Consider the following 26414-nt stretch of genomic DNA (forward strand, 5'->3'; position numbering starts at 1 on the left):
TGTTTTACGTCGTTTTTTAAATACGTCGTCACTTCATTAATACCACCACCTGATTTGCGTCGCCTCTCAAGCCTTCGCCTCCCACCTTCCTGTTAATTGCTTTGATTTACGTCGTTTCGATATTCGTCGCACCTCTCAGGAACGCATTCCCGACGCAAACCGGGGTGTGACTGTGTACACACGTATTAAACGACGTTTTAGATTTGAAGCTTTCGTGACTGCAAGGATCCATACTCTTTGGTTCTATTCGGTAAAGTCACGTAAAAGTATACAAAAATAAAAAATTCACGACGTTTCGGCCACAACACAAGTGGCCTTCATCAGGTGAAGGGACCGTGGTGTCTCGAGGACAGCGCTGTCCTCGAGACAGTCTGGTCCCTTCACCTGATGAAGGCCACTTGTGTTGTGGCCGAAACGTCGTGATTTTTTGTTGTTTTATTTTTTACCTACGTGACTTTACCGAATAGAACCAAAGAGTATGGATCCTTGCAGTCACGAAAGCTGCAAATCTAGAATTAATTTGTCTGCTTTTATACATTTTCACGCGATGATGATAAGCCACTTCGTTGAGCTATCATGCCCGTGTAGCCCCCAGGATATAGAACACTCTTCCACGAGACATCAGAGCGATCTCCCTACAGAGAACTCGGTCCGCTGTGGCCAGTCCCGCCTGTGGTAGTGCACCTTGGTGTCCCTGCTGTCCCAAAGGCAAAGATAGCAGGGAAACTTGGTAAAACCGCCTGGGAGACCTATCAGGAATGCCACCATTTAGAAGTCTCCGATGACCTCCCAGCCATACTCATCATACTTCAAGGCGTCCAGCAAGGTCTTGATGCTGTTGTAATCCTCTTCGAGGTGCACCGAGTGAGCCAGGGGAAGAGACGAGTACTTGTTACTATTATGGAACAGCACGGCTTTGAGGCTCCTGGATGAGCTGTCAATGAAGAGGCGCCACTCATTCTGGTTGCAGGCAATTCCGATTGCCTGGAACATACTGGTCACATTTGTGGCAGAAGCAGAGCCCATCTTGACGGGTGAAGAAGCTACAAAAAGGTCGGTGACGCTTCCTCTGATCTGCGACTGGCACACTTTCATTAAACAAGTTCCGCTGCTTGAGCCTAGACGTCAAAAGCTCGGCATTGGACTTGGTGAGACCAAGATCTCTGATCAAGTCGTTGAGGTCTTTTTGCTTGGGGTAGTATGGGTTTCTCTTCTCAGCTCCACCTCTGAAATTATCATCTGGATCTACAACGTCTTCCTCGCTCTCTGACTTGCTGCTCTCTTCTAAAGACGGCTGCTCTCTCTCTGGAGGAGTGGGTACGGGGAGCTCATGACAGGCATGCCGAAATATGCCTTGTAGGCTTCACACATCTTAGCAGGTGCTTCCACGGAGTACTGTTTCGCTCTTGTCTTGATAAATTGGCCGCGGACATAGCAAAATGCGTATGCGGGATGTTTGCAGCCTCTTGATGCCATCTAAGAAAAATGCAGATATGTATCCACTTAGGCAGCTGGAACTAAACTGAGCTGGTGGGCTTAATGCCCCTGTGTTTATACTACTATTTATATTAGTGGAAAGTTCAATCTTGATTTGAAGATTTCGTGACTGCAGAAATCCATACTCTTTGTTTGGTTCTTTCACGTAGTTAGAAATAAAATAAAATATAATAAAATATTTTATTTCTAACTACGTGACTTTACTGGAAAGTTCAAGAATGTTCTAGAAGTTACTCCAAGTTTACTCAGCACTGAATCTATCTGGAATGTTCTGGAAAATAGGTAAATTTCTAAATATCACTGTCCTGGTCAGAATAATAGACATTTTCTGTACGTTTGAGGCATAAGCAATTAGGAAATAACACTTACTACCCAGGAACAAAAAAAAATGTTACACAGTGTTATTATTATTTGGTAAGGTAAAAAAATAGTCAAATACGTAGGCTTTCGCGACCAAAATCCATAATAGAGGTGTTTTTTTTTGGGGGGGGGAGAGGGGGGGTTGGATCGCGTAAATGTGTCGTTAAACCCGCCACCACCCTCTATTTAAGGAATGAAACAGGAGGATTTCTCCACAAATCTGGCTATCCGCCTGATGAAGCCAGCTGTAATTACTGGCGAAACGTTGTACTCAGATTGTAAATGTCGTGGCTTTTCTCTCCAACACACAACCGGTGTGCTTGTAACTGGTAACGAATTGGCCACGTTCTGTTTACGTGACGAAACATGACTAAATTGGCTGTGTCGGGTTTAACAACACACTTCTATATTTACGTGACGATCTAACCCACAAAACCCTCTGTACTATGGATGATATTGGTGGCGAGAATCTACCCTTGTGTTACGAACACCGCGGACTCCTCTACCATGGGACCACTGGCGAAACGTCGTACTCAGATTGTGAATATTGTGGATTTGCTCTCCGTTCTGTTTAGGTGGCGAAACATTACTAAACTGGCTGTGTCGGGTGGTGGCGGGTTTAACGACACATTTTTATTTTTACGCGATCTAACCAACCACCCACCCCAGGAAAAATCCCCCCACCCATATTATTAACAGTCAAATACTTACATTTTGATTTAAAGCTTTCGTGACTGCAGTGATTCACATTCTTGGTTCTTTCGGTAAAGTCACGTTGAAGGTAAAACAATAAAATAATAAAATATATATAAAACAATAAAAATTCTCACGACGTTTCGACCGTAACACAAGCAATCATCATCAGGTGTGAAAAACCAACGGTAAGAAACATTTGAAAGAAGTGGCGGTTTGTATTTATTTATTTTTAAACGGCGTGTTTAACTATTTATAAAAACCGTAAGCACCACGGACAGCGATTTGACAGTTTGTTTAGAAGGACGAGTCCATCTATGTTCTCAAAAGAGGAGGGGGGGAGACGAAAAATTAATGTATGCTGTCTGAAAGCCACCGTAAGCGTGAACAATCAATTAAGACCCGAAATACTTAACGCTTCATCCAGCGGCGGGTATAGATTTAGAAGAGATTATTTAGAAGAGATTATTTAGTAGAGATTTAGATTTAGAAGATCGGTCGCCGTTGACGACGTGGCGAGCGGTGGTTGCCTAGCAACCGCGGGCCTGCACGGAGACGCCATTGGGGTTGTCGGCGAAGGCTTCGCGCTGAGGCGGCGTTGGGGGGTAGGCCGCGCGCCTTCGTTTCGACTATAGATGGTTTGTGTTTGCGTGCTGTTTATATCGCTGTGTTCAACAAACAAACAAACTGAAACGGATCGTGCTTTTAAACTCGCGCGAAGCCTGTTGTGTATTGTGGAGTTGATTGTCCGATGGGGTTAACTGAAGCCGGGCCTCTGACGAGCGATGGGGGTGGCAGCCAGCCGTTCGTGTTCCTTACGTTTTGTTTACGTTTAAACCTTTTTACGCGGATTTTTTTATACGTTAGTTCTTTATTGCTCGATGCCTTTAATAAGTGGGCCTCGCGTTTATATTGTACTGTATATGTGTGCGCTTATACACAGTGAAGTACTGCACCTCGGTTGAACGCCGACGTAACATTCACGCGTTATCAACACCCCCGTCACTTCCACTAAGCCTGTGAATGAGACTTGAGGTTAATATTTCATAAGCAAATTAGATATTTATTTCAGGCAGGTAATAATTACAGATTCATATTAATGCCCTGCTCTTCGTACTGCATCGCTTGTGCTATGATTGTTTGCGCCTGCTTAATTGCGAAGGACTAATTCCCCAAATGTCGCCGATTATGTATATATATTTTTTATTTTAAGTCGGTGTTATTGACGAATTTGTTGAGTTTGTACAAATACTTTTAGGTCATTTTTGCATGTCGTTTTCAACAACATTTAATCATCCGCAAGGTAGCGCCATTGCTACAGCATGGGACCCGTCCCGTGAACATTTGCGAGCTGAACTGAAAACTCAATCTGTGGTTTCTCTGATATTGGATTTCCGAGATAACCTATTCACGTCTTACAATAAAACAAAAACATCCCAATGTTGCCCTTTTCTAAATTTATGAGCCTCGGAAAATATCCTGAAAGCTTAAGAATCCTCACGGTCGGGTAAGCCGCGTTTCCATCGCAACAAGTGGGAAGTTTACCGAACTGCTGGGCGCAGCCTTTAACTAAGTCCCTGCAACATTTACATGGTCAGCCCTGCACCGAGCAGATCGTTAACATACAGGTTTTAGTAAACACACTCTCACCCGTGTGGCCCTCGCAAGCAGTCGTGACGATAAACAACGAAAGGAGAGATATATATAAGTTGCACATAAATAGCGACCCCCCACCCCCCCCTCGCTCTAAGTTCAGTATCAGGGAAGGATTTTTGTTCGACCGAAAATACAACGGACGTTTGCACACAAAAAAAATGTTTTGCCTGAGAAATCCTAACATAACCTAAACCTGTATGAACTACCATTCAAATGCACGTGTACTTAAGATCACTTCCCGACGGGTTGAATGATGAAGATAAAGTTGGGGAACAGAGTCCACGGGTACAATGACCGTGCCCAGGTCGCTGAGTTTCCACACAAGAAAGAACAATACATTACAAACGAGAGACAGTACGGACAATACCTAAATGAGACGGAAGAACATTTGCAAACAAGACGGTAGACTAGACGAGATGATACAAAGGAGAACAAAAATGAACGGAATGGTGACTTCATCATAGCGAAGGAATCATGGGGACAGTGGTTAAACTTTATACGGCCATTAACAAATTTAACAAAGTAATGGAATAAAGAGGGTTGTCAATGTTCTCGTTTCCCATTAGACGTCGTTATTGTCTGAAAGTTAAAGAATACATTAGGAACATTTACTTTATATATGCTCTTTTTTTCAGAAGAAGCAACAGTCACTGCTTGTGTAGTAGTCATACACAAGCGGTGACTGTACAGCAGGAACACTTTGCTACCTCGTGATGGCGTAATAGTTCAGCAATTTTTTTGAAGTAGCAAAGATCAAGGTTGACCCGTGATCCGAATTATATTTAAGATTGTCAATCCTAAAAGCAATTTCATGGATCAAGGTGATCATTTAGAAAGAATATTACTTTTTGAACAGTTATTTTCCCGCGCGAAATGTTCGTGATAACTGAATGTGTGACTTCCCATACATATGTAATATTTATACAAGTCATAAGGTGAAAGGCACTGCAGTCTATTCTGAATTCAACCAAATATTGTTAGGAGTAATATATTTGCATAGGTCTTTAAAGAATAACCAACAATGTCATCTTAAAATGCTCATCATTCAACTTCATGGAATGGCTTTGCTCTTCTTGACCTACAATGCACATTTTGGTTCAGAAAATGTAATATGCCAGCATTTGCTATTAAATTCTCCATAAAATATGGCTTGTGCGCCACTGTCAACACAGGTCCTTAATATTTCATGTTATTATTTCCATGTATCTATTGAAATTACTATATATATGTTCAAGAACTGTATGAGTATATGTAAACATTGTATGTTGATAAAATTGCATTGATATTATCAACCACACAATATGGTTGGCCAAGCAATACCTCTTAAGAAGAGTGACATAATGCCCTTTTAAAATCCATTTCAAAGCTACCTGGTTTGCGGTGAAGAATGCCTGAAAATGAAATTTCCAGCACAAAGCTGGCCCATACTAAGAGCCCCAAACAGTCAAAGCGGACATCATTCCAGGTACGAACGTCATAAAAATTTTAAGTCTTTTGAAAATGCTTTCTTTTTTTCTATTGCCACTCCAGAAAGTTTTCAACATATTTTATAAAGAAATGTAGCTTTGCATGCATAATCAGTAGTATAAACGTGCTCCGGTTTATTTTGTTTCTGTTATGGGATATTTTTAGTAGAAATGATGTGTTCACTTATTCATGCTGAAGGGATTTAATTTTATTGAAATTTGATATGGCATGTTAGATATATAACATGTCAGTATTGCCTTCATAAATTTTACTGGTGTGGAGTGATTACACCAACCAATTTATTTGACTAATTTTGACATGTGTGTCTTATATGCTTCGTGACAGTAATTTGTCTCAAATGTGATGATTTTAAATACAATTTCTACACTACACTGCACTTTTATAAATTACATAAAACTAACAAGTGAGAGCTCATAAATAATGTGTGAGAGTATCAGTGATAATAAGCTTCCAATTACAGGAATTCATGGAGCGAAGGATTCTTATGTTAGATAAATCATACGTTTCACACTTTGCCTGCAGGATGAACTAGAACAGACCATTGCTGGCTGGAAAGGCAGAGGGTTGTTAACAGATGAAGGAGAAAAAGAGCACGTAATTGATGAAGATGATGAAGGTCAGTTGTGAATGGTGCAGTTGAACTAGATTGTGTTTAAGTGTATTAATTTGAACAAAAAATGGATCATTCCATAAGTATAGTTACAAGTATTATTGATCCATCATGAAAACCTAGTATTTTTTTCTGTTTATGTTTAGGTCACTTCAGTCCTTAATCCCTGTCTTTTAGTAATTTATTTTCTCTTTGATTGATAAAATGTGAAGACTTATTTTCCATCCCATATATTAATATTAAAAGTACAATAATATGTCTTCTTTGGTTCTTTCGGTAAAGTCACGTAGAATGAGAATAAAATAATAAATTTATAAAATAAAATAACACAATAATATTCTCACGACGTTTTGGCCACAACACAAGCGGCCTTCATCAGGTGAAGGGACGAGACTGACTGACAGTCTGACTGACAGTCTGACTGACAGTCTGACTGACAGTCTCGTCCCTTCACCTGATGAAGGCTGCTTGTGTTGTGGCCGAAACGTCGTGAGAATATTATTGCGTTATTTTATTTTATCAATTTATTATTTTATTCTCATTCTACGTGACTTTACCGAAAGAACCAAAGAAGATGAATCCTTGCAGTCACGAAAGCTTTAAATCGAAATACAATAATATGTTTTAGTCATAACTTTTTTTTTCATCACCTTTTATTTTATCTTAATTCATTTAAATGTTTTGTTTTGTGCTATATTTTACGTAGACTTCTGCCGGTAATGGAAATAGTGGTGTTATGTGCTTTTTTCCCTCTAAATAGCACATATAGTGTCTAATATAATGTTTCCACAGTTATCGCATGCCGTGATGGTGGATGTGGTGATTCTCAGAGACTGAACTTGTCTGAGCATGCCCCCACTTCTGCAGTGTTCTACTTCCTAACACAGCACAGCACACTTTCTGTGTCGCTTGCCACAGCATGCAGTATTTTAGCTCTAAAATAAGAGGCAATTTTAGATATATAACAAGGTACAAGGAGTAATATGAAAAAAAGTCTAAAAGTGATATTGTGAACCCTGTAAGTTTATCGCATATCAATTGTCTTCATTATTTCACCTATTCTTTTTACCAAAGGTCATCAAGGAAATTAGGATAATGGCCATCATAAGTATTCATGAGCACTTTTTTATATGTAGTATACTATTTTGAAGCATTTAATGATTGAAAATGGTCTAGAATAATTATGGAAATGCAGCCAAAGGATGGAACGTGCCCGAGAGGATTTTTGCCACAGTTTGTGTGAAGAAGCTAGATGGATTGTTGCATCTCAAGACTGCTTGGAGGAGGCCTTCATCCAGTCGTGGATAGATCATGGCTGCAAATGTTACCTTTTGGTATAATCTCCAATAATTTACCACCATTCATACAAAACAATTTTCTTATTTGTCTTACAAACTAGTGGCATATGAACGTGCCACTTAAACTAAACATTATGTATTGTTTTAGATTAGGCGTACTATTCTGTTTTGAAACACAATTTCGTTTGTAAATATAAGTATACCATTTTATGCGAATAATGTATGCAGTTATCTTAAAATTCTGAAAAGAAAATTTGTTTCATGTGTACTGCAAGCATAATGTAGCTAATGCACAAAATTTGAAATTTATTCAGCTGTTGATGGATGCAGAACCAAATTAAATTATAAAATAGTACAGCCATTTTTTGTCAGTAAGCGAAATGAAAATTGGATTGATTACTTTTGCTTCCATATATTACTAGATACCTGATGTACTATTTGTCCTTTTATTTATAACTTTTTGATTATGCCTTTTTAGCAGTAAAAAATGCGAATATAAAATGTTCTTAGGATAAACTGCTACCACTCTTACATAGTTGTACGCATATCAAACTTTCTGTGTATGCTTGAACGTGTATATCATGAAGCATGTTTTTTTTTTTTAGAATTGCTGGCGATGTTTGACAAAACGATAAAAAGGAAAGGACGTGCATCCAGAAGGATTAACAAACGTGACAAGCTTTCGAGTTTTGCATTTAACTTTGAGCTGTCGGATGACGAAGAGGACAAAGAAAAGGAAAAAAAAGTTGCGGAAGGAAAACGATCATCTTTCCTGAAACGGGATCGAAAGGTCGAGGAGCATGTGGATGATCAAGTTGACTCCGTGATGGAACCACGTGTCACTTCCCAAGGGCAGGTGGAAGACAGCAAGTTAACGAACAGGGAGGGCCATCACAGACCCAGGTCGCATGACAGACAAGTCTCATTTGCAACCTCTCCTTCTTTAACAGGTGAGAGCTGTTTTCAAATGCCTGTGCTGTGACTGAAATACTCTAATGTTAAATTACCTTTGTGGTTGTATTTTTGTTAACAATTTTGTTTTAAGAGTTATTAGGTCATCTTCATATTTTAATTTAGTCCAGTACATGTGGGCAGTTTGTTAGACGATAATTTGCATGGTTTGTGACTGTCATGCTAACATTTGGCAAATCGACAACACATTTTGTAAAAATATCAATCTGGCTGAATGTACACTGTGGACAGATTTGTAGAAAGTCGGTCCATTGGCTATTAAAAATATCCTGTTCCAAACATCCCCTTTGGAACTGTTCTTCAGCTTAAGATTTGAGAATGATTCTTGCTGATTCAGAAAACTTTAACTTTCAATATATTATATTATTTGGGTCTTTCGGTAAAGTCACATAGATTGGTTCAAAGAAAATAACAAAAAACAAAAACTACGATGTTTCGATCGCAACACAAGCAGTCTATGTGACTTTACCAAAAGACCCAAAGAATATGAATTCCTGCAGTCATGAAAGCTTTAAGTCAAGGTTCCATTATATTGATTTAGATTTTAAAAAAAACAAGCTCCTGCAGACACCTTTAAACAGCATTGTATCTCTCATGTGACATTTCAAAACTTATTTTCTAGACATGCGTTTTGTTTAGAGGAGAATAAGAGTCACAACGAAGCATGATGCCATCAGACATGAGTTATAAGGATTGATTGTCTACAATGACCAATCCCTCCTCCACAATCAATATAGGCAGACAGTTGTCACTGGTATTTCAGTAATTAAGCTTTGTTGCCTTTTGGCATAACAAAGGTTGTTTAACCAATGTATTTTGTGTATACCATTAGTCTTTTGCTTGTTTACTGGCTGTTATGTTTTTATTAAAGTTATTTTATCTGCATGCAACAAAAAGCCCCAAGATTAAACGTTGCCCTTAAAGTTTACTTGGGGCTGTATGTGAAAGGTATGGTTGACAAATTTGTGAATAAGGGAACTATCAGCGTGTGTACTGCCCAGGCTATATGTTGGGCTTTTAAAGAGATTAAAGCTGAATCTATTAGAACCTGCCAAGGAAAGCAAGATTTATTTGTGAACACAGGAAATCAATTTGTCACATGTAAAACCTCAGGCGATTGCAGTTTTTGTTGGAAGCTTACGTTTAGTGGATTGCATTTCAGCACCTAGAGATGGAACTTTAGGGCAATGCTCTTCAATCGTTTTAATTCTACGGCACATGTTCATGCTTGCTTGAACTTAGTGGTACACCATATCAAGAAATCGGTCCTACTGATTGCCACATCGTACTACAGGCGATCACAGATTAGCTGCAAAGTACCACAAATACCCCTCCTCCCTGCTCGTCCTAATCCACAGGCCGGGGCTTGAGAAGGTTGTGCGAAGGAGAAAGGATGGCTGGGAAGGGGCTGTGGATTGGGGGGAGGTTTGTGTTTTACTTTGGAATATATTTATGGGAGTTTGTGGTATTTCGTCATAAATTTGTGGTTCTTTGCCATAATTACTTGGACCCCCAAAAACACTGTAAGCCCAGGTGGTGGGTGGGTGGGAATGCATTGTAGTTTGGCATTCACAACCCCTTATATTATCAAGAACAAGAAAATTAAGTGGCACTGCCAAAATCATTGACAGGAATTCGCCCAACTGCATGTTTGTGTAAATGTCTCCTTGTCAGTGTGTGTCTCCATGTCTCTGTGTATTGCCATTTCTATGTGTGTCTTCGTTTGTCTTGTCTGCGTGTCTTTGTGTTTGTGTGTCACTGCATGTGTCTCCGTATCTCTGAATGTGTCTGTCTATGTGACTCTCTGTATCTCTGTGGATCTCCATGTCTGTGTACCTGTTCACCCAACTCAGCGTGTGACCGGGGCAGTTGAGAGGGCTAGAGGTAGGGGCTAACGGCAGTCCACCGTACTGCACATGAACGACCAATGGAGAGGGAAGGGCAGAAGTGGGGGATGGGCGCTTGAGGTTCTATCCATCCAATGGAGTTTACATGATTGTTTCAAAAGTGCTGCAAGTCCATAAAATGTGCTCATCATCATTTCTGCAATTGTATGTAGTTTGATCTTCTGTCACACCGTACATATCCAACCGTAATAATCAGAGGTGCATTTGGCCCTCGAAATATAGATGAAAAGGTTTGTCATGTACAGCAGATACCAAACATTGATTTGTGTTCTGAGGCAACTGGTCCCTGAAGGAACATATCTGCTACATTAAAATAATGTGATGCTGTCACACACACCACTATTTTGAAAATAATGTTATGTTTCACTTATAAAAGGCATCAATATAAGCTGGTCAGTGTGGGTTGGTGAAAGGCATACTGGGGAGGGGATCAGCACTCACCATTGGTGTTAGCCATAGTCAGAAATCAAACTCAAGGCTGTCAAGGTTCATAGTACAATGCAATTATTTTATAGTACAATGCAATTATTTTATTTTATCAATTTATTATTTTATTATCATTCTACGTGACTTTACCGAAAGAACCAAAGAAGATGAATCATTGCAGTCACGAAAGCTTTAAATCGAAAAATATGCATACTTAAATTGATTCATTCAAACATGTATGTGATCTTCATGAATGTAAGGGTTTCATTGATGGAATCGTGTTATAGATGTGTAATTGCACATTCTTAACTACATCTTGGCCAGGGTAAATTAACATGCATATAGCTGAGCTTAGATTAAGTTTTCGACATTCATTTGCAAGCGAGATGATTGTCTAATTTATATAGCGCCTTAACCAAAACACTGAACAGAGAATCAGCAATGGTACAGCAAAACAGTGTGATGAGATCAGTTGATGAGGATGGGAGTACATGAATATGATGATGCGTGAAATAAACGATGATGAAAGTGAAAATGAGTGGTTAACGATGAGTGAGTATGATGAATGGGTAGGGAGTTGGAAAGAGGATGTTGAAAATAATGAAAAAAAACATTGTATCAGACGCTGCTGCTCAATCATAGTCCAATTTCAACACTTTATTGTTGTAAAGAAGTGTTCCAATGTGAAACATTCTAATTAAACTTTATACACTTAATATTTCCTCTGAATTGTTGCTTAAACTGGTGCATAGACAACATATTTGTAATATTTATGCACATTGTCATATAGAGAAACTGGATCCCAACCCTGGAATTTACATCACTGGCTAAGTGGTGCCAAAAGAGATGAGTGCTACCATATTGCTGCACAGGCAGACACTGCCTTTTAACTTGCATATTTTATAAAGCATCATTTAGAGTACATGATGGTGAATACAATAATTTGGTGATAAAACAGAAGCATAGGCTTGGAGCCCTATCGTTTTAAAAGGCAGAAAAGAAATAAACACGCTTTTTTCTTCTTGGTTCTTTCGGTAAAGTCACGTAGAATGGAAATAAAATAATAACAAAATAAAATTCTCACGACGTTTCGGCCACAACACAAGTAGCCTTCCTCAGGTGAAGAAACAGAACTGTCGGGAAGACAGCACTTGAGTGAACACTGCCAAGTTTGGAAGCGTCTTTTAAGCTGGGTGGCATTGCCTCTTAGTACCTTTCACACAACGGTCAATAGTATAGTTTATAGCATTTTGAAGCTTTAAATAGAAACACGCTTTTGTTAACAATGGGTAACCACTACGAACAGTATAAATCAATGTGTTTCTAAGATGTTGATGACATAAACATCACAAAATACAATTTTTAAAACATAACCTTCATGTGAGAATTGCTGCAATGTACAACATTTTTAAAGAGTAAATATATTAATCTTGGTAAAGATGGTCAAGGTGCAGCCCTGCAATTACTTGCTCACACCACAGCTGGGGAAAGGGCCTCCATGAGAGGGAGCCCGAGAGCACCACTCTATTTTGAACTACAGTACTCTTCCACACTTGCCAGACATCTCAAAAGAGGTGGGAGCATCCACACTCTTACCTTTACAGCATGTGATCTTGGTCAACTGGAGGTGACTAATTTATTTCCACGCTTGTGTATTTATACTGCAGGCAATGAAGGCAGCTCAACGCCAGTACCTATGCCACGTAAGAGGGCATCCACAGGTCGGAGCTCAGCGGAAGGGTATTCGGATGACTTCTCTTCAGAAATTACCAAAAGTAGCCGTTCTCCTTCTCCAGCTCGGACTCTGTCATCAACCTCAAGGTCATAATTGCATTGCACATGTAGTGTCCTTTAATTAAGAAATGATTAGTGTGTAAGATATGTATCTTTAAGGATCTTGTTTACTTCAAGTGTTAAACCTTTTCCCATGATTCGCATGTGTATATTCACCTCTTTTGAGCAAAATCCAATGCAAACCCTGCATTAAAGACTTTATATATTTGAAACATACATGCTTGTTATTTGATGGAAATTGTTTATATTACCCGAATAGTTTAGGATAAAATTATTTCACGTAATTACAGTTATCAAACACAAGGAGTAGGAAACATTGTGGTTTTTTTTTCTTTACGAGTGTAGGGTGTCTGCCTCGACAGAACGTCGATCATTGTCTCCATCAGAAACACCTGCACCGACTCCAGCATCGCGCCATTCTGCTCGGCAGGTAAGCCCTTAAGCAGAAGTTCCTGTACTTTATTCACCAGACATTTGTTTAAGCTTTCTGGCTAAGGCTAAGATCATTCATGGATTTCCTCTTTCCATCTATCTGTCCATGTGTTTGTAACATGGGTCATAAATCTAAGTGAAAGATGCTTTTCTTTTCAAAGTAGAGATCTACTTGAATACTTTTGAGCGACCATAAAGGTTAACATTGACCCGCTCATGAGTAATAAGAGGAGAGGTGCGGCATGTGGAGTGACGTCACCCCCTCATTATTAATGAAGGGAGGGGTGCGGCAAGTGGAGTGACGTGACCCGCTCATGATTATTAATGAGGGGAGGGGTGCGGCATGTGGAGTGACGTTACGCGGGGGGGGTGGTGGGCCTCATGTGGAGTGACGTCACGTGGGGGGGTGGGCCTCATGTGGAGGAACGTCACTGGCGGGACAAACATTCTTGGCTTATTCTAGTAGTAATTTTTTTAAATATTTTATCATAATTTAGAAGCAAAAATTTGACTTACCTTTTGTTACAAGTGCTGAAGAGACACCAAAAACCCTTTGTTGCTGCGTATAATTATTTATTTGTTTAACTTCTTCAATAAAATAAAAAAAGAATATATCACGACGTTTCGATCGCAACACAAGCGGTCCTCAGGCGGGAAAAATAATCCAGCAGTGGAACTGCTGAACCAGGAAGAACACAGCGAGAGAGCTGTTACAACAAGGAGGTTATATATGTGGCGAAGAGCAAGCAGGCGGGGTGTGAGCTGGAAAGGAATTCCATCCCCGCACGCAAGCATGTCAGTTGTGTTAATGGGGGAGATTAGGGAGAAAGAGATTAGCATGAAATGAGCTTCCGTCGCCGCATCAGAGTATCGCCCCCGCATATGCGCACAACAGCAGTGTTAATGGGAGATGTTGATTGAAGAGATTAGGCAGAGAGATTAGGGGGATTAGCAGATTAATGTCATGTCTATGTGTAACACAAGCTGCGGCCCTGCCAACTACGCCGTGAGAGGCAAGCGCGTCCACGCAAGAGAACCACCGCAACGGTGGTCGCGCCAGTGAGACACACAGCCCATCACACAGCCAGAACCATCGATACATCGAGGCTAAGGGAGCAGAAGTGGCCATGTTAGTGAGACCCCAGCCCGTTAATGCAGAGGTACCTAACAGGGCAATGCAACTCAGAGAGTCAGAGATAACAGCCAAACGGCAGGGAAGAATGGAAGCACCAAAGCAAGTTACGACTTTGCTTGGTTAATAACGTCCTTCCAATGATTGCTCAGCTTAGACACAATTTCAACCGAGAAGACATAGTAATGTAGGTAAATCTTAAGATGGATCGTTAAAAATGTACTTCCGAGCTGCATATATTGAAATGTTTAGTGCTTTTGTTTATCCTTGTGTTCTCAAATTTCCACCTGATCACATCAGTTTAGTTTGTGACAGGGGACAAAGGCAACAGTTATGTTGAAATATGTAATTACCTTCATTATTATACATCCTAGCTCTACTCTTGTTTCAAAAGAAGTAAACAGCGGTATGAGTAGAATCTCATGTATTATACATTTGCTATAATTTTGCATTCTATGTCATTTTACCATTTCACCAAGCCTTATTTTTGCATGAGCATTCCATCACTGTATGAAAATGAGCACTGGGCGGTCACAATTTCATCATTTTTCAGAGACACTAGATCAGCCACAATGGCATGCTGTCAGAACGGTGGTTGAAAATTGTAGAAGACGGTCGCACATGCCAGATCCTTGTGCTCCCTGTCAGTGATTAAATATAATTTTTTTCCTTTTCGATTTAAAGCTTTCGTGACTGCAGAGATTAATCTTCTTGGTTCTTTCGGTAAAGTCACGTGGAATGGAAATAAAGTAATAAAAATAAAACATAATAAAATACGATTCTCACGACGTTTCGGCCACAACACAAGTAGCCTTCCTCTGGACAGTCCTGTTTATTCGCCTGAGGAAGGCTACTTGTGTTGTGGTCGAAACGTCGTGGGAATTTTATTTTATTACGTTTTAGTTTTATTATTTTATTTCCATTCCACGTGACTTTACCGAAAGAACCAAGAAGATATTTTTTAGTGTTTTTGCCAAACATCTGTTGCCTGAAGGAAAATAATTTCATAGTATGAAACACGATAGACATATATAGAAGTATTCATTAATTTGGTATTATCTAGACATCTTCAAAAGCATTTCTGTGAAGAATTTTATTTTCAAAATAAGCTGTTTTCTTCATTGACCTGTATGTTGAGTATTTCGATTTAAAATGTCAAATTTGGATCCCAGGATTTGTATTTGTTTCACACATTGCTACTCATGAGATCTGACGTTGTAATTTTAGTGAATGGTGTTGTAATTTTAGTGAATGGTGTTGTAATTTTAGTGAATGGTGTTGTAATTTTAGTGAATGGTGTTGTAATTTTAGTGAATGGTGTTGTAATTTGAGTGAATGGTGTTGCTGCATATGTAAAGTGTAAAAGCCTTGTTTTGACTGGCATTACATCTGCTGTAGCAATCTACACACATTTATACAAAGCGAACTGATGATGGCATTTACCTTGCAGGACATGCGACGAGAAATCTCCGGGGATATTTCACTTCGACCACCTTCTCCTGACCCCAAACCAACCGACAATGGAGCATTACCATCTGGTACAATCATTCTTGATCATTTTTTTTTTCAATTTAAGGAACCAATTTCATTCTGTCCATTTTTTTGTTATCGTTATATCTATACTTTTTCTTGTCAGTGTTTGATTGAAAGGGTATTGATTGTTCCTTAATGTTTCTTTATGAATAAGTTGGTTGAAATAAAATATGTATCTCAAATGTGACGTAACCTATCACTGAGTCTTGTAATTATTTAAATTTCCTCCATTATAAGTCTTGTCTGAATTGCAGAAGATTTTCCAATGTACTTAAAATCAGTACATTATAACATGAACAAGAGTTCACTTAGTTTGTAAGTTTTTGTTATTTTCAAGTATACAGTATAAAAAAGTCCCTTTGAAAGAAATATAAAACCATTGTAAATGTATTTTGATTAAAGGTTTTCTTTTAACTACAAATGTATGTGCATCAAATAGAACCACTTTTAGGACATCAAACCATTTTTTGTATGATTTGGTTTCAACATATTCTTAGTTCTTTTTTGCCGTTGGCTTTAAGGTATGATTAAAATTGTATTATAAATCTTGTAGCATCCTGTTATTAAAAATTATTTGTTGCAATTAGTGCTTCACTTTGATACTGCATTTTAGTAATAATACATTCATTGAGTAAAATTGATTATGTTCACAATGCAGAGAATTGTGTGATTACATTCAATCGTACATGCTATATGTTATTGATTCACGTGACTTTTGCATTCACTAAATGCGATATATTTACCTCAAAGTCATAACATTAAGTGTATTTGAATCACATTGTGACCCCAGACTGTGACAATTCATCAAACCGGGAGGGGGTGAATCCTTAAATTCCTATATCTTTTAAATTAGTTTAATGTGCTGGTAAATATGTTAATGTATAGCCCTTTGTCAGTCCTTTGCTGGATGAAGGCCTCGCCATGCCATGACTAGCACAGCATGAGGAAGCTTGCATCCAGCAATGGAATGATAAAATGCTGAAAAAAATTCTGATTGGCAGGCAGGGACTCAAAGACACTTACTGACGGACCTCAATCAATGGGCAGACGAGCCTCATCAGAGTCTCTGGTCACATTCATTCCAGAGGAGCCCGTGAAATATGGCCAACCCCCTTACAAGCCAGAATCACACCGGTCCACCGCAAAAAACTCTACAATTGACCAACAGTCAACAGAAGGTCATCTTTTTGACAACACACTGGCAGAAATCTCCCAAGAGAACTACAGTGGCGGAAAGGTACGTGCAGACAAGGCGCCGAGGAGCATACATTCAGACACTTGGCAAAAATGGAATTGCATCTGAGAAGTGGTACATTCCTAAAATGTCAGTTGCATTTCACATTTAGCGACACATTCATGTGTTCTGCAGCACTGCATTATAATAATTAGTGTAAGTTTCGCCATATAATTTTAATTCGGTGATCCCAGCGTGTTTGCCGTCATCTGCCATTTAGGTAGAAAATAAATTCAAGTGGAATTGCGACTCTTTGTGAGGATTGAGAACAGATTTGTGTTCGACATTGCAAACTTGATTTTATACCAATTGTAAGCCATTACTGCTAGATGACCCGTATATGCTACTAAATTACTTGTAAATTGCTGGATAATAAATAGTGCATAAAAAAACTTAGCACTCAACAGATGTAGCCCATTTAACTGACATGATTTGACATCCCATACATGTCCTGAAAGCACACGCACTTTTGTTTTACGTGGTTCTTACTAAAATGCAGCTACATATAGAAAAGTGCATTAACACTTATTTTCAGAATAATTGTGGAGAGAACAAAACTGACATCTCACTCCAGTATGTGTAATAATCCTGGAGTTTGTGAACATTGTTGTGTTTCAGATGTTATATTTGTTGAGCACACATTTTATCATACAGTTAATAATGCTGCCCATAAATAGCTTTGAGTGTGCGCATGGGCACTACTTATATGAGTGGAGCATAATGGTTTTAATGCAGAATATAATTGTCAATACATTTTTAATGAGTGAAATTATCTTATCCTACTCAAGCACACTGCCAAATTCTTGTCATGTTGACATAGTATGTACTCGGGATTCATGGTTTCGATCTAATTGGCCAGGATTAGTTATTTCATAAATAATCCCATTCTGAACCTATCTGATTAAGCAACATTTCAGTGGATTCATTCAGGATAAGTCCTTTGAGCCAATCTCAATCAGTTGTGGTCATATTTAAATGTATTGCATATGAATACATTCTGCAATAATTGTAGACTGTGATAACAACAGAAAGATAAATTAAGCTAATTTGTTTAAGAACTGAAAATGCATTTCCATAAAGCATTTCTGAGTCTAGATTGTTGTTCAGGAGGGTCCTCCATTCGGATTGCTGGCAAATTCCTTTATGTATTCGTGTTTTGCTTTCATGTGAGAGCAGGCTGGAGTACACATATAAAACCCACCACACATACGATGGGATAGTACACATAGGTTCTTTCAAATTGGTTTCACGAACCCAGCTATGTATTGATGTCTCCTGGCCATCTCTCAGCCCAACAGGTGTGCAAATTTCACAAATTACGGCTGTAGACAGGAGATGAGCACCACCTCAGTGTTCATATAATCATGAAATCAAATACTTTTTGATGTTCTTAGCTCTTTCGGTAAAGTCACGTTGAAGGGAAACAATAATATATATAAAACAATACAAATTCTCACGACGTTTCGACCATAACACAAACGGTCATCATCAGGTGTGAAAAAACAACGGCAAGAAACATTTGAAAGAAGTGGCGGTTCACATTTATTTATTTTTAAACGTTGTATTTATTTATTTATAAAAAACGTTAGCACCACGGGCAGCGATTTGGCAGTTTATTTAGAAGGACGAGTCCATCTATGTTCTGAAAAGAGGAGGGGGGAGACGAAAAATTAATGTATGCTGTCTGAAAGCCACCGTAAGCGTGAACAATCAATTAAGACCTGAAATGGTTTATCAAATCCTTCCAATGATTGCCAAGCCAGAATCCATCTTCTCGGTTGAAATTGTCTCTGTGCTTGTATATGTGGATAGCCTCATGAACGAATCTCTCATGGTAGCCAGATGGCTTACAAAGAACCTCTGTCTTGGAGAAGTCAATGTTTATGTCATTCTTAACATCAGAATATCACCCTATCGCAATTATTCACCTTGCTGGTCTCATGTCTTCTTGCAGGGCACTGGAGGTGGAATGGACTCAGAGACGATTGATGACCAGTTGGAAAAAATGTCACACACAAGGTACAAAATATGCTTCACCTTTCCATGAGAATTTTCACCTGGCCTGCCCATCTATGTTCATAGTCCAATTAGGTAACATAAGAATATGGTATAATTATATATGTACATTATAATAGGACGTCAAAACAGCTTTAAAATGTGTTGTTCAAATATAAATCCACACTGCAGCAACAGTGGTATAGAAGGAAGTTGAAAATATTCACCATTAAAACTTAAAACAAAAATAACTGAAAATATTTTGAGGCAAACAATCTTCATAAATTCGCAATCGCTCAATGTGCAGTTTAAATAAGTAAAGGTGCAGCCCTGAAATTACTTGATCATACCACTAGCAGAAGGGCCTCTCAGAGGGAACTCGAGGTAACCTATCTAGAGGGGTATTCTGGTCTCCTCTTCCACGCTGGCGAGACTAACCGTAGTGTAGCCATTTATACTGCCGGGTGGATGGGAGGCGGGGGTGGATTTGAAATTTTGTTTCCCATTGTTTCCAGGAGATCGAATGGGCGACCTCTAAATTGCATGTCCAGATTTGATAACCATTACACCACAGCGGCATCCCTGCACTATATGTTTCAGAATTAAACGGTGTAATGCGCAAGTGTTTCTTTGTGCACGCATGTCCGTTTGTGTGCAGCCAAACAGCAAGTTCTCTGAACCGCACGTATGTGAAGTCCCAGAGAGGACGAAGCCCTCGACCAATCTCTGCACAGTCGCGTTACTTGGGCACACTCAAGGTGCTTGATTCCAGGTCGCAGCTGAACGTCAGTTTGAGCCCTGAATGTCCCGATACCATCCGTGCATCTATCTATCAGGTACTTACTGAGATAAAATGCAAATACACCTGTATAGGTCTTCTAGGTTGTGCCGTCATAGCTCTATATGTGTGTTTTTTTACCATTCTAACAATGGCAAAAGTGTGTTCAATCTACTGTGTAGAGTATCTCATTGATTTATGATCATATTCTTGGTTCTTTCAGTAAAGTCGCGTAGAAGAGAAACAATAAAATAATAAAAATATAAAACAATTAAATTATCACGTTTCAACTGCAACACAAGCAATCATCAGGTGTGAAAAACACAGCAAGGAAATTTGAAAAAAGTGGCATTTTTTTCTTAACGTTAGCACCACGGACAGCGATTTTGGCAGTTGTTCAGATGGACGAGTCCATTTATGTTCGGAAGAGAGGAGGGGGGAGAGGAAGAGAATGGAATGCGGTCTGAAAGTTTTTATTGTTTTATATTTGTATTATTTTATTGTTTCCCTTCTACGTGACTTTACCGAAAGAACCAAGAATATGAATCCCTGCAGTCACGAAAGCTTTAAATCATGATTTATGATCGTTTTAAGGATGTGACAATGAGAATAGATTTATGTCTGAATTGTCAATCATGACTTAAGGAAACATGTTCTATTTGTGTTTTGCATTAGGAGTGGTTAAAGAGAAAGACTGCATCAATAAAGGAGCAAAAAGAAATTCAAGAACGATTCAGAAGGGAGAAAGAGATAAAAGAACAGGTGAGGACTATCACTAATCACAACAAGGAGTGACTTGCTAATCATCATTATTTGTATTTTTAGTGTTTGCTCTTAAACTCACAGCACTGATTAAACGTTAATCAAAAATAAAAACGAACACTTTACAACGTCAAATAGGTAAATCTTTCCTTCTGTAGACTTCATATTTATGCAATGAACTATACCGTAAAGCATACATCCTTATTACAAATAGTTTGAAAGGTATATGTCACTTCTATCATGTACATAAAAGTCCATGGCCTATGTTTTCAGTCTATCAGTCAAAACATTCTCTGTCAAAGCCAACGCAAATAATGCATAAGGAATACAGTCACTTGGGAAATGAATAAAACACATTCAAAAATGCACTGGTTACGCAAAATAAACAAACATTTTAAAAGGTGTGAATTTAATTTTGCAGAAAGAAAAGAAGGACAAGAAGATGGAAGTGGAGAGTACTTTCCAGGCGTGGAGCAAGCAGAAGAAGCAGTACATTGCAGAACAGCAGAAGAAAAAAATGGAAGAAGACAGAGAGAAACAGGAGGCCGAGAAAGCAAAGGAAGAACGCAATGAAGATGCAAAAAAGGCAGTGAGGCCAAAATACGATTACTCACATGAACGTTATTAAATAGACAGCAACATAATTACTGATTTAATGTATAGTGCAAAGTTAATTTTGTCTTCCTGTAATGAAAACTGTCATCGTAACTTTTGCAATCTAATTGTCATTATCTTTCAAGTGTTGATTATAGCCGACCGTAAGAATTAAGGGACAAAATGTTAAGGTTAGTTGTCTATTTCGGTGGTTTCATGGTTATAAGTAACTTTCTATGTGTTGCTAATTTTTACTTTTTTCCACATACTGACCTACACAGGCCTTTGAGAGGTGGAAAGAAGACAAAGACAAGCATATTTTGAAAGAATGTCTCAAAGAGAAATCAGTTGAGCGAGATAGGCAACGCAAGGAAAACGAGAAAATGGACCAAAAGAAGGAGGACGCAGAGAAGTTATACGACATATGGTAAATCCTTCTGACATGTAGGCAATGAGTGCACATTAAATATGATTAAAACTAGGTTCTTAACTCAACCTGACTTTCACTGGCAGCCATCGCCAGGTCCCTTCACCTTTTCAGCACCATTTAGTGCCCAGCAAAGCTTCAGAAGTATAAAAACCTAAAGCTTACGACACATTCTACCAGCTGCATCACACTGGGGCCCCAGGTACATGGTTAACATGGCCCACGTCAGTAAATTCATTTAAGTAAAGCTCAGTGTGGACAACCGATAACTTTAACGTAAAAATCCCTCCCAACTTGGTGCTTGGGATTGAAGTGACCCAGAAGACCTCCTGTTGATAGGTTGCTCTCAGAAGGTCATCATGTCAGATCATCTCCCACGTTCCTGGATATTTGCACCATCTCTTGGGGCTCTGTGCAGTGTCCCACTGCCTCAGAAGCACCACTGTAGACTCCCCGTGTGAAGTTGTATCCATTGCTCTGTCGACACTGTAGCCACCAGCCGTCCGCAACAAATATTAGGAACCTCTTGTGCTCCTGCCATATCAGGACATTACTATATGCATCTGTCAAGTCTCGATAAGCCATTCAGTTGCTTTTTGTGACCACTCACATAATGGAATGCACTCTTTCTTGAATCTCCCGACAATCTAGCGGGATTGCACGCAGGGCTGATATGCAATGAATAAAGTGACAATAAATATATTTTCCTTACCATTTTATCTTTTACTTAACTGGAAATACGATTCCAGTTTTTATCACTGTCGTAATAATTATCCTTTGTTACAAATGTACATGCATGAGACAATTTGATTTATGTTGAACTGTTTAAACATATAATAAATTAATGTACTTAGGTGTGTTGTGAGACTCAGTGGTTTTAATATGCTGCCTATTCTAGGAAGAAGAAAAAAGACGAAGAATTGAAAGCTATGAAAAAGAAATTAAAACAAGCAAAGAAAAGGGATGTGGAGGAGAGGGCCATTAAGGAATGCAAAGAGAGGCAAGCCCAGGATGAATATGAACACTGGATGGTGAGTAACCTTGTATAAAGTACAGTTTTTGTGCATATGTAAATGCAAAATATGTGAAAGTACTCTACACCTGGGAGCCACCCCGATGATATGGTTGGCATACGCAGTACTGTGCTCTTTTTACTTCAGAAAGAGCGAAAGGTTCTTCTGCATACGCAGTACTGTGCACGGGAGGAGTTCCTTAACGTCAACAACTTAAGCCTATTAAAACCAAGAACACCCAGCGTGTAAGCCTTGCTATAAAAAAAAAAGTCCAGTTGTTGAGGAGTGGAACTGAAAATGGAAACTCGCTGCATGTCCACTGCTCGAAGCGTGCAACACATTAAGACCGACGACTAGTGTCGACGATGATCAATACGTGTTGGTTTTTCAAGGTTGTGGAAGTGTCTTTACAGTGGTTTGTTGATGTGAAAACATGATCATATTTCATCCCATTACAGGACAAAAAGGAGTCGCAGCAAAAGCTGGATCGGAGGCTGCGGAAGAGCCGTTCTCTTTATCAAGAAGAAGTTCCACCCTGGAGTCCACCTAACCGTACAGTTCCTCATGGAAAATAATGCGCTTACTCCAGATGAGAAAGCCTGATATACTTCAATATTTACACCCTATACAAAGCTTAATATCTATTCAAGTTTCGTGTAGCTAGTGTGTAGATATCTTGTGTGTATATAATTTCATATGGAATGTGGTAATCACAGTACTTATCGACTACTTATAATTCCATTGTACAATCCTGTTGTGAAAATGTGATCACCTCATGCTTACCGATACATTTTAATGGAGTAAATTATCCCGTCACTTTGCCTTTCACTTGGTACTTATCATTTCAGTGCAGTTGAAACACATCTTAAAATTTAGTTAAACTAAAAAAAACTGCATAATGCAATCGTCATTTTGTTGTGTTAAAAAGTCAATGATTCAACGACACTCTTTGGAAGCTAGAAAATCATAACTTGTTGGCTTTAAATGTAAAAAAAATGGACCTCATCGTATGCTTAATGTGGGAAAAAAATATTTGAGCTTAGTGGTAATAAGACATGGGAGAGATATTTATGGGCGCTAAAGAAATGTAAGTAGCATCTCAATGGGATAATTGACATGACAATTATTTTACACGAAGTGCTAAATGTAAGAAAGGCCAGCAAAAGCTGACATGTACAGGTGCAGTTTCCATGCAGATCTGTCTTCTTCACTTTGTGGCCAACAATGCAGTGACCCACAGACTGCATTAATCCAATAGTTGTCAGCCTCCCTACTGGGGGCGTGACGCGAGCCCCAGGGGCAACTGCATTCAGGGATAAGCTAATGGAGCATGACGTGCCCAAAGAAATATATTCGTGGGAATGGAAGGTTGGGATTATTCACTTCATCATTTTGACCACAGCAGGCACATGATAAGCATCGAGTTGATGGGGTCCATGACTTAATTCTCCAATTATCACTATCGCCTAGATAATTATTATAGTAGAACAATTTCCATTAAGTGGAGATTTAAATATGAACCTGTTTTGCTCAATCATGCAATTATTTATGGGGGGGGGGGGGAGGTTTGCCTCAAAACGACCATTCTAACCTTGTGTTTTAATCGGTGATGGCCATAAATTCCTTTTTTAAAAATACATGGATATGAAAAATACATTTTACTCGATGAAAATTGTAAACTATTTCCCCAAAAGTGATAAACCTACAATTGTGACAAATCTATAATTTTCCATGATAAAATTATAATCGTTTTGTCCTTGGAAATATATCCAAGCTGAACGAATTGGCCATCAAAACAAACACACTTTTGCATCTTAAAGTACTTGCAATATTGCAAAACGTGTTTTATTATAACAAAAAGAATCATACATTACAGCTCAGAGCAAAGCCTAACAGGTGGATCAGAACCACCTACCTGCTGCAGAGCTCATAAAAAAAACCTGCAAATCATATTGCTCTGAGCACCTTTGCACCGCATGTGACCCTTAGGAGTAGAATTGGGTAAAGCAACCTGGGCAAACAGACGCATGAGTTTTCAACGAACTGCAGTGACATTTATTATATCTCGGGACCAAATTAGATTCTACTTTGACATTCTGGGCAGAAGCCCTGCCTGGTTACAGCTATTTTACGTTATTTTAATCACTTTTTTGGTGTATCCAATCTTTTGGTCATGAATATTGTCTGTGTGGAAAATTCAAAAAGCAATTTTGAACACGTAAAACATGGGTAATTATAATTGGTTGAGAAAGTTGTTGAGGTAGGATCACACTGCATATTTATAACATAAATGAGCAACATCACAATTGACAGATCATTTTTCGATTTGAAGCTTTCGTGACTGCAAGGATTCATCTTCTTTGGTTCTTTCGGTAAAGTCACGTAGAATGAGAATAAAATAATAAAATAACACAATCAAATTCTCACGACGTTTCGGCCACAACGCAAGCGGCCGTCTTCAGGTGAAAGGTACAGAACTGTCGGGACGACAGAGCTTCAATGAACCTGCTTAAAAGTCGCTACGAATTTTAACATCGTTCATTGAAGCTCTGTCGTCCCGACAGTTCTGTACTTTTCACCTGAAGACGGCCGCTTGCGTTGTGGCCGAAACGTCGTGAGAATTTTATTGTGTTATTTTATTATTTTATTCTCATTCTACGTGACTTTACCGAAAGAACCAAAGAAGATGACAGATCATTATGATAATACATGTTCTATGACATATCTATCTGGTAAACCATATATGGCCATTCTATGTGTATATTTATTTTGTTATTGCAGAATGTAAAACATGTAAGTTTTTTTACTGATCAACTCATTGGGCTACATTGGGAATTTTACAGGGTATTTTAACATTCGCTTTGCAACAAGCAGTTTCTTTGATAATTCCCTGCAAACTGGATTATTGGTGAATGTGCTGTTAGGATGTTCAACCTCACAAATACAATGATGCACATTGAAGAATGTATTTTACCTGATAAATTGTTTGTGATGCTTTTAAAGTGTTTTAGACTTCCATACCGTTTTAATTTTTTCCGATTGCCTTTTTAGTGAGAATTTTTATAGACATCTTGTATGCACATTTCTCAGAATTAAAAAAACACATAGCCCAAATTGCAACACACACATCAAATATAATAACCCGCATAAAATAGCGTACATCTTGACATGTATTAAAGATAATGTACTATTTAATATTGTGCTTTAAATAAAACCAGTAAGATTATCCATGCCTTCCTGAGATTACTGGGATCAGTTTTGGTCAAATTTCGCTATTGGCCGGCAACGCCCTTCGTTTAGTGCGCTTAAGGGCACTTTGCAGTGCCTGCCGTATTGCCGGCAGATTGTTGACAACATTGTAGTGGTTGAGTGCGATCAGCCTGTCGAACTCTAGCTCCGAGTAGGTGAAGTTGAAGGTCCTGTAGGGCGAGTTGCTCATGTAGACGTCGAAATCACCAAAGGAGCACTCCTCTTGAGTCACCCGCGGATTGCCTGGGCGCACAAACGCACACGTCACAGGCGCTTCCGTGTGGCACCAGATGCCGAGAACTTCTACCAACATCTGTTATATTGCTTTATAACAGCGGTGGGAAATCTGCGGCCTGTGGAGTCCCTCGTGGTGACCTGCTCAAAGTGTGTCTAGGGTGATGCGTGGGGTCATGGGTTAGTGCACAAGCACGATTTCAAGCTTGCGGCCCACAGGTGAAGGAAGGCCACTCATGTGGCCCACTAAGTTGCCCATCACTGCTTTATAGGCATTTACGCATCGATTGACACATTAAAAGTGATTCTTATGCTCTCAATATGGACGTT

The 26414-nt window shown here is 39.0% G+C and overlaps 2 protein-coding genes across 8 annotated transcripts in view; one reads left to right on the plus strand and one right to left on the minus strand.

Annotated features, from left to right (window-relative positions):
- The first annotated feature begins 2905 nt into the window (after positions 1-2905).
- On the plus strand, positions 2906-25827 carry LOC116941295 (uncharacterized). 6 transcript variants are annotated; one of them, XM_076066338.1, is made up of 15 exons: positions 2906-2927; positions 5573-5671; positions 6217-6310; positions 8208-8552; positions 12575-12728; positions 13047-13131; positions 15716-15803; positions 16800-17035; positions 18987-19051; positions 19686-19863; positions 20481-20567; positions 20989-21156; positions 21443-21588; positions 22487-22619; positions 23060-25827. In XM_076066338.1, the coding sequence occupies exons 2-15, from the start codon at positions 5594-5596 to the stop codon at positions 23174-23176; spliced, it is 1974 nt and encodes a 657-aa protein (XP_075922453.1). In that variant the 5' UTR covers positions 2906-2927; positions 5573-5593; the 3' UTR covers positions 23177-25827. The 6 variants fall into 6 exon arrangements, with proteins under 6 accessions (XP_075922453.1, XP_032808080.1, XP_032808079.1 ...); XM_032952189.2 differs by lacking the exon at positions 2906-2927 and adding an exon at positions 3052-3155; XM_032952188.2 differs by lacking the exon at positions 2906-2927 and adding an exon at positions 3060-3188.
- PLA2G4F (phospholipase A2 group IVF) overlaps positions 24416-26414 on the minus strand; it is a 55631-nt gene continuing 53632 nt past the window's right edge. For both annotated transcript variants that reach the window (XM_032952187.2, XM_076066336.1), the window contains exon 21: positions 24416-26093. In XM_032952187.2, the coding sequence (XP_032808078.1) occupies positions 25864-26093 (230 nt within the window). In that variant the 3' untranslated portion in view covers positions 24416-25863. The remainder of the gene's footprint in view (positions 26094-26414) is intronic.

The sequence above is a fragment of the Petromyzon marinus genome, chromosome 11 (genome assembly GCF_048934315.1).
Source record: "Petromyzon marinus isolate PM22_M1 ecotype Great Lakes invasive population chromosome 11, UKy_Petmar_22M1.pri1.0, whole genome shotgun sequence".
Lineage (NCBI taxonomy): Eukaryota > Metazoa > Chordata > Hyperoartia > Petromyzontiformes > Petromyzontidae > Petromyzon > Petromyzon marinus.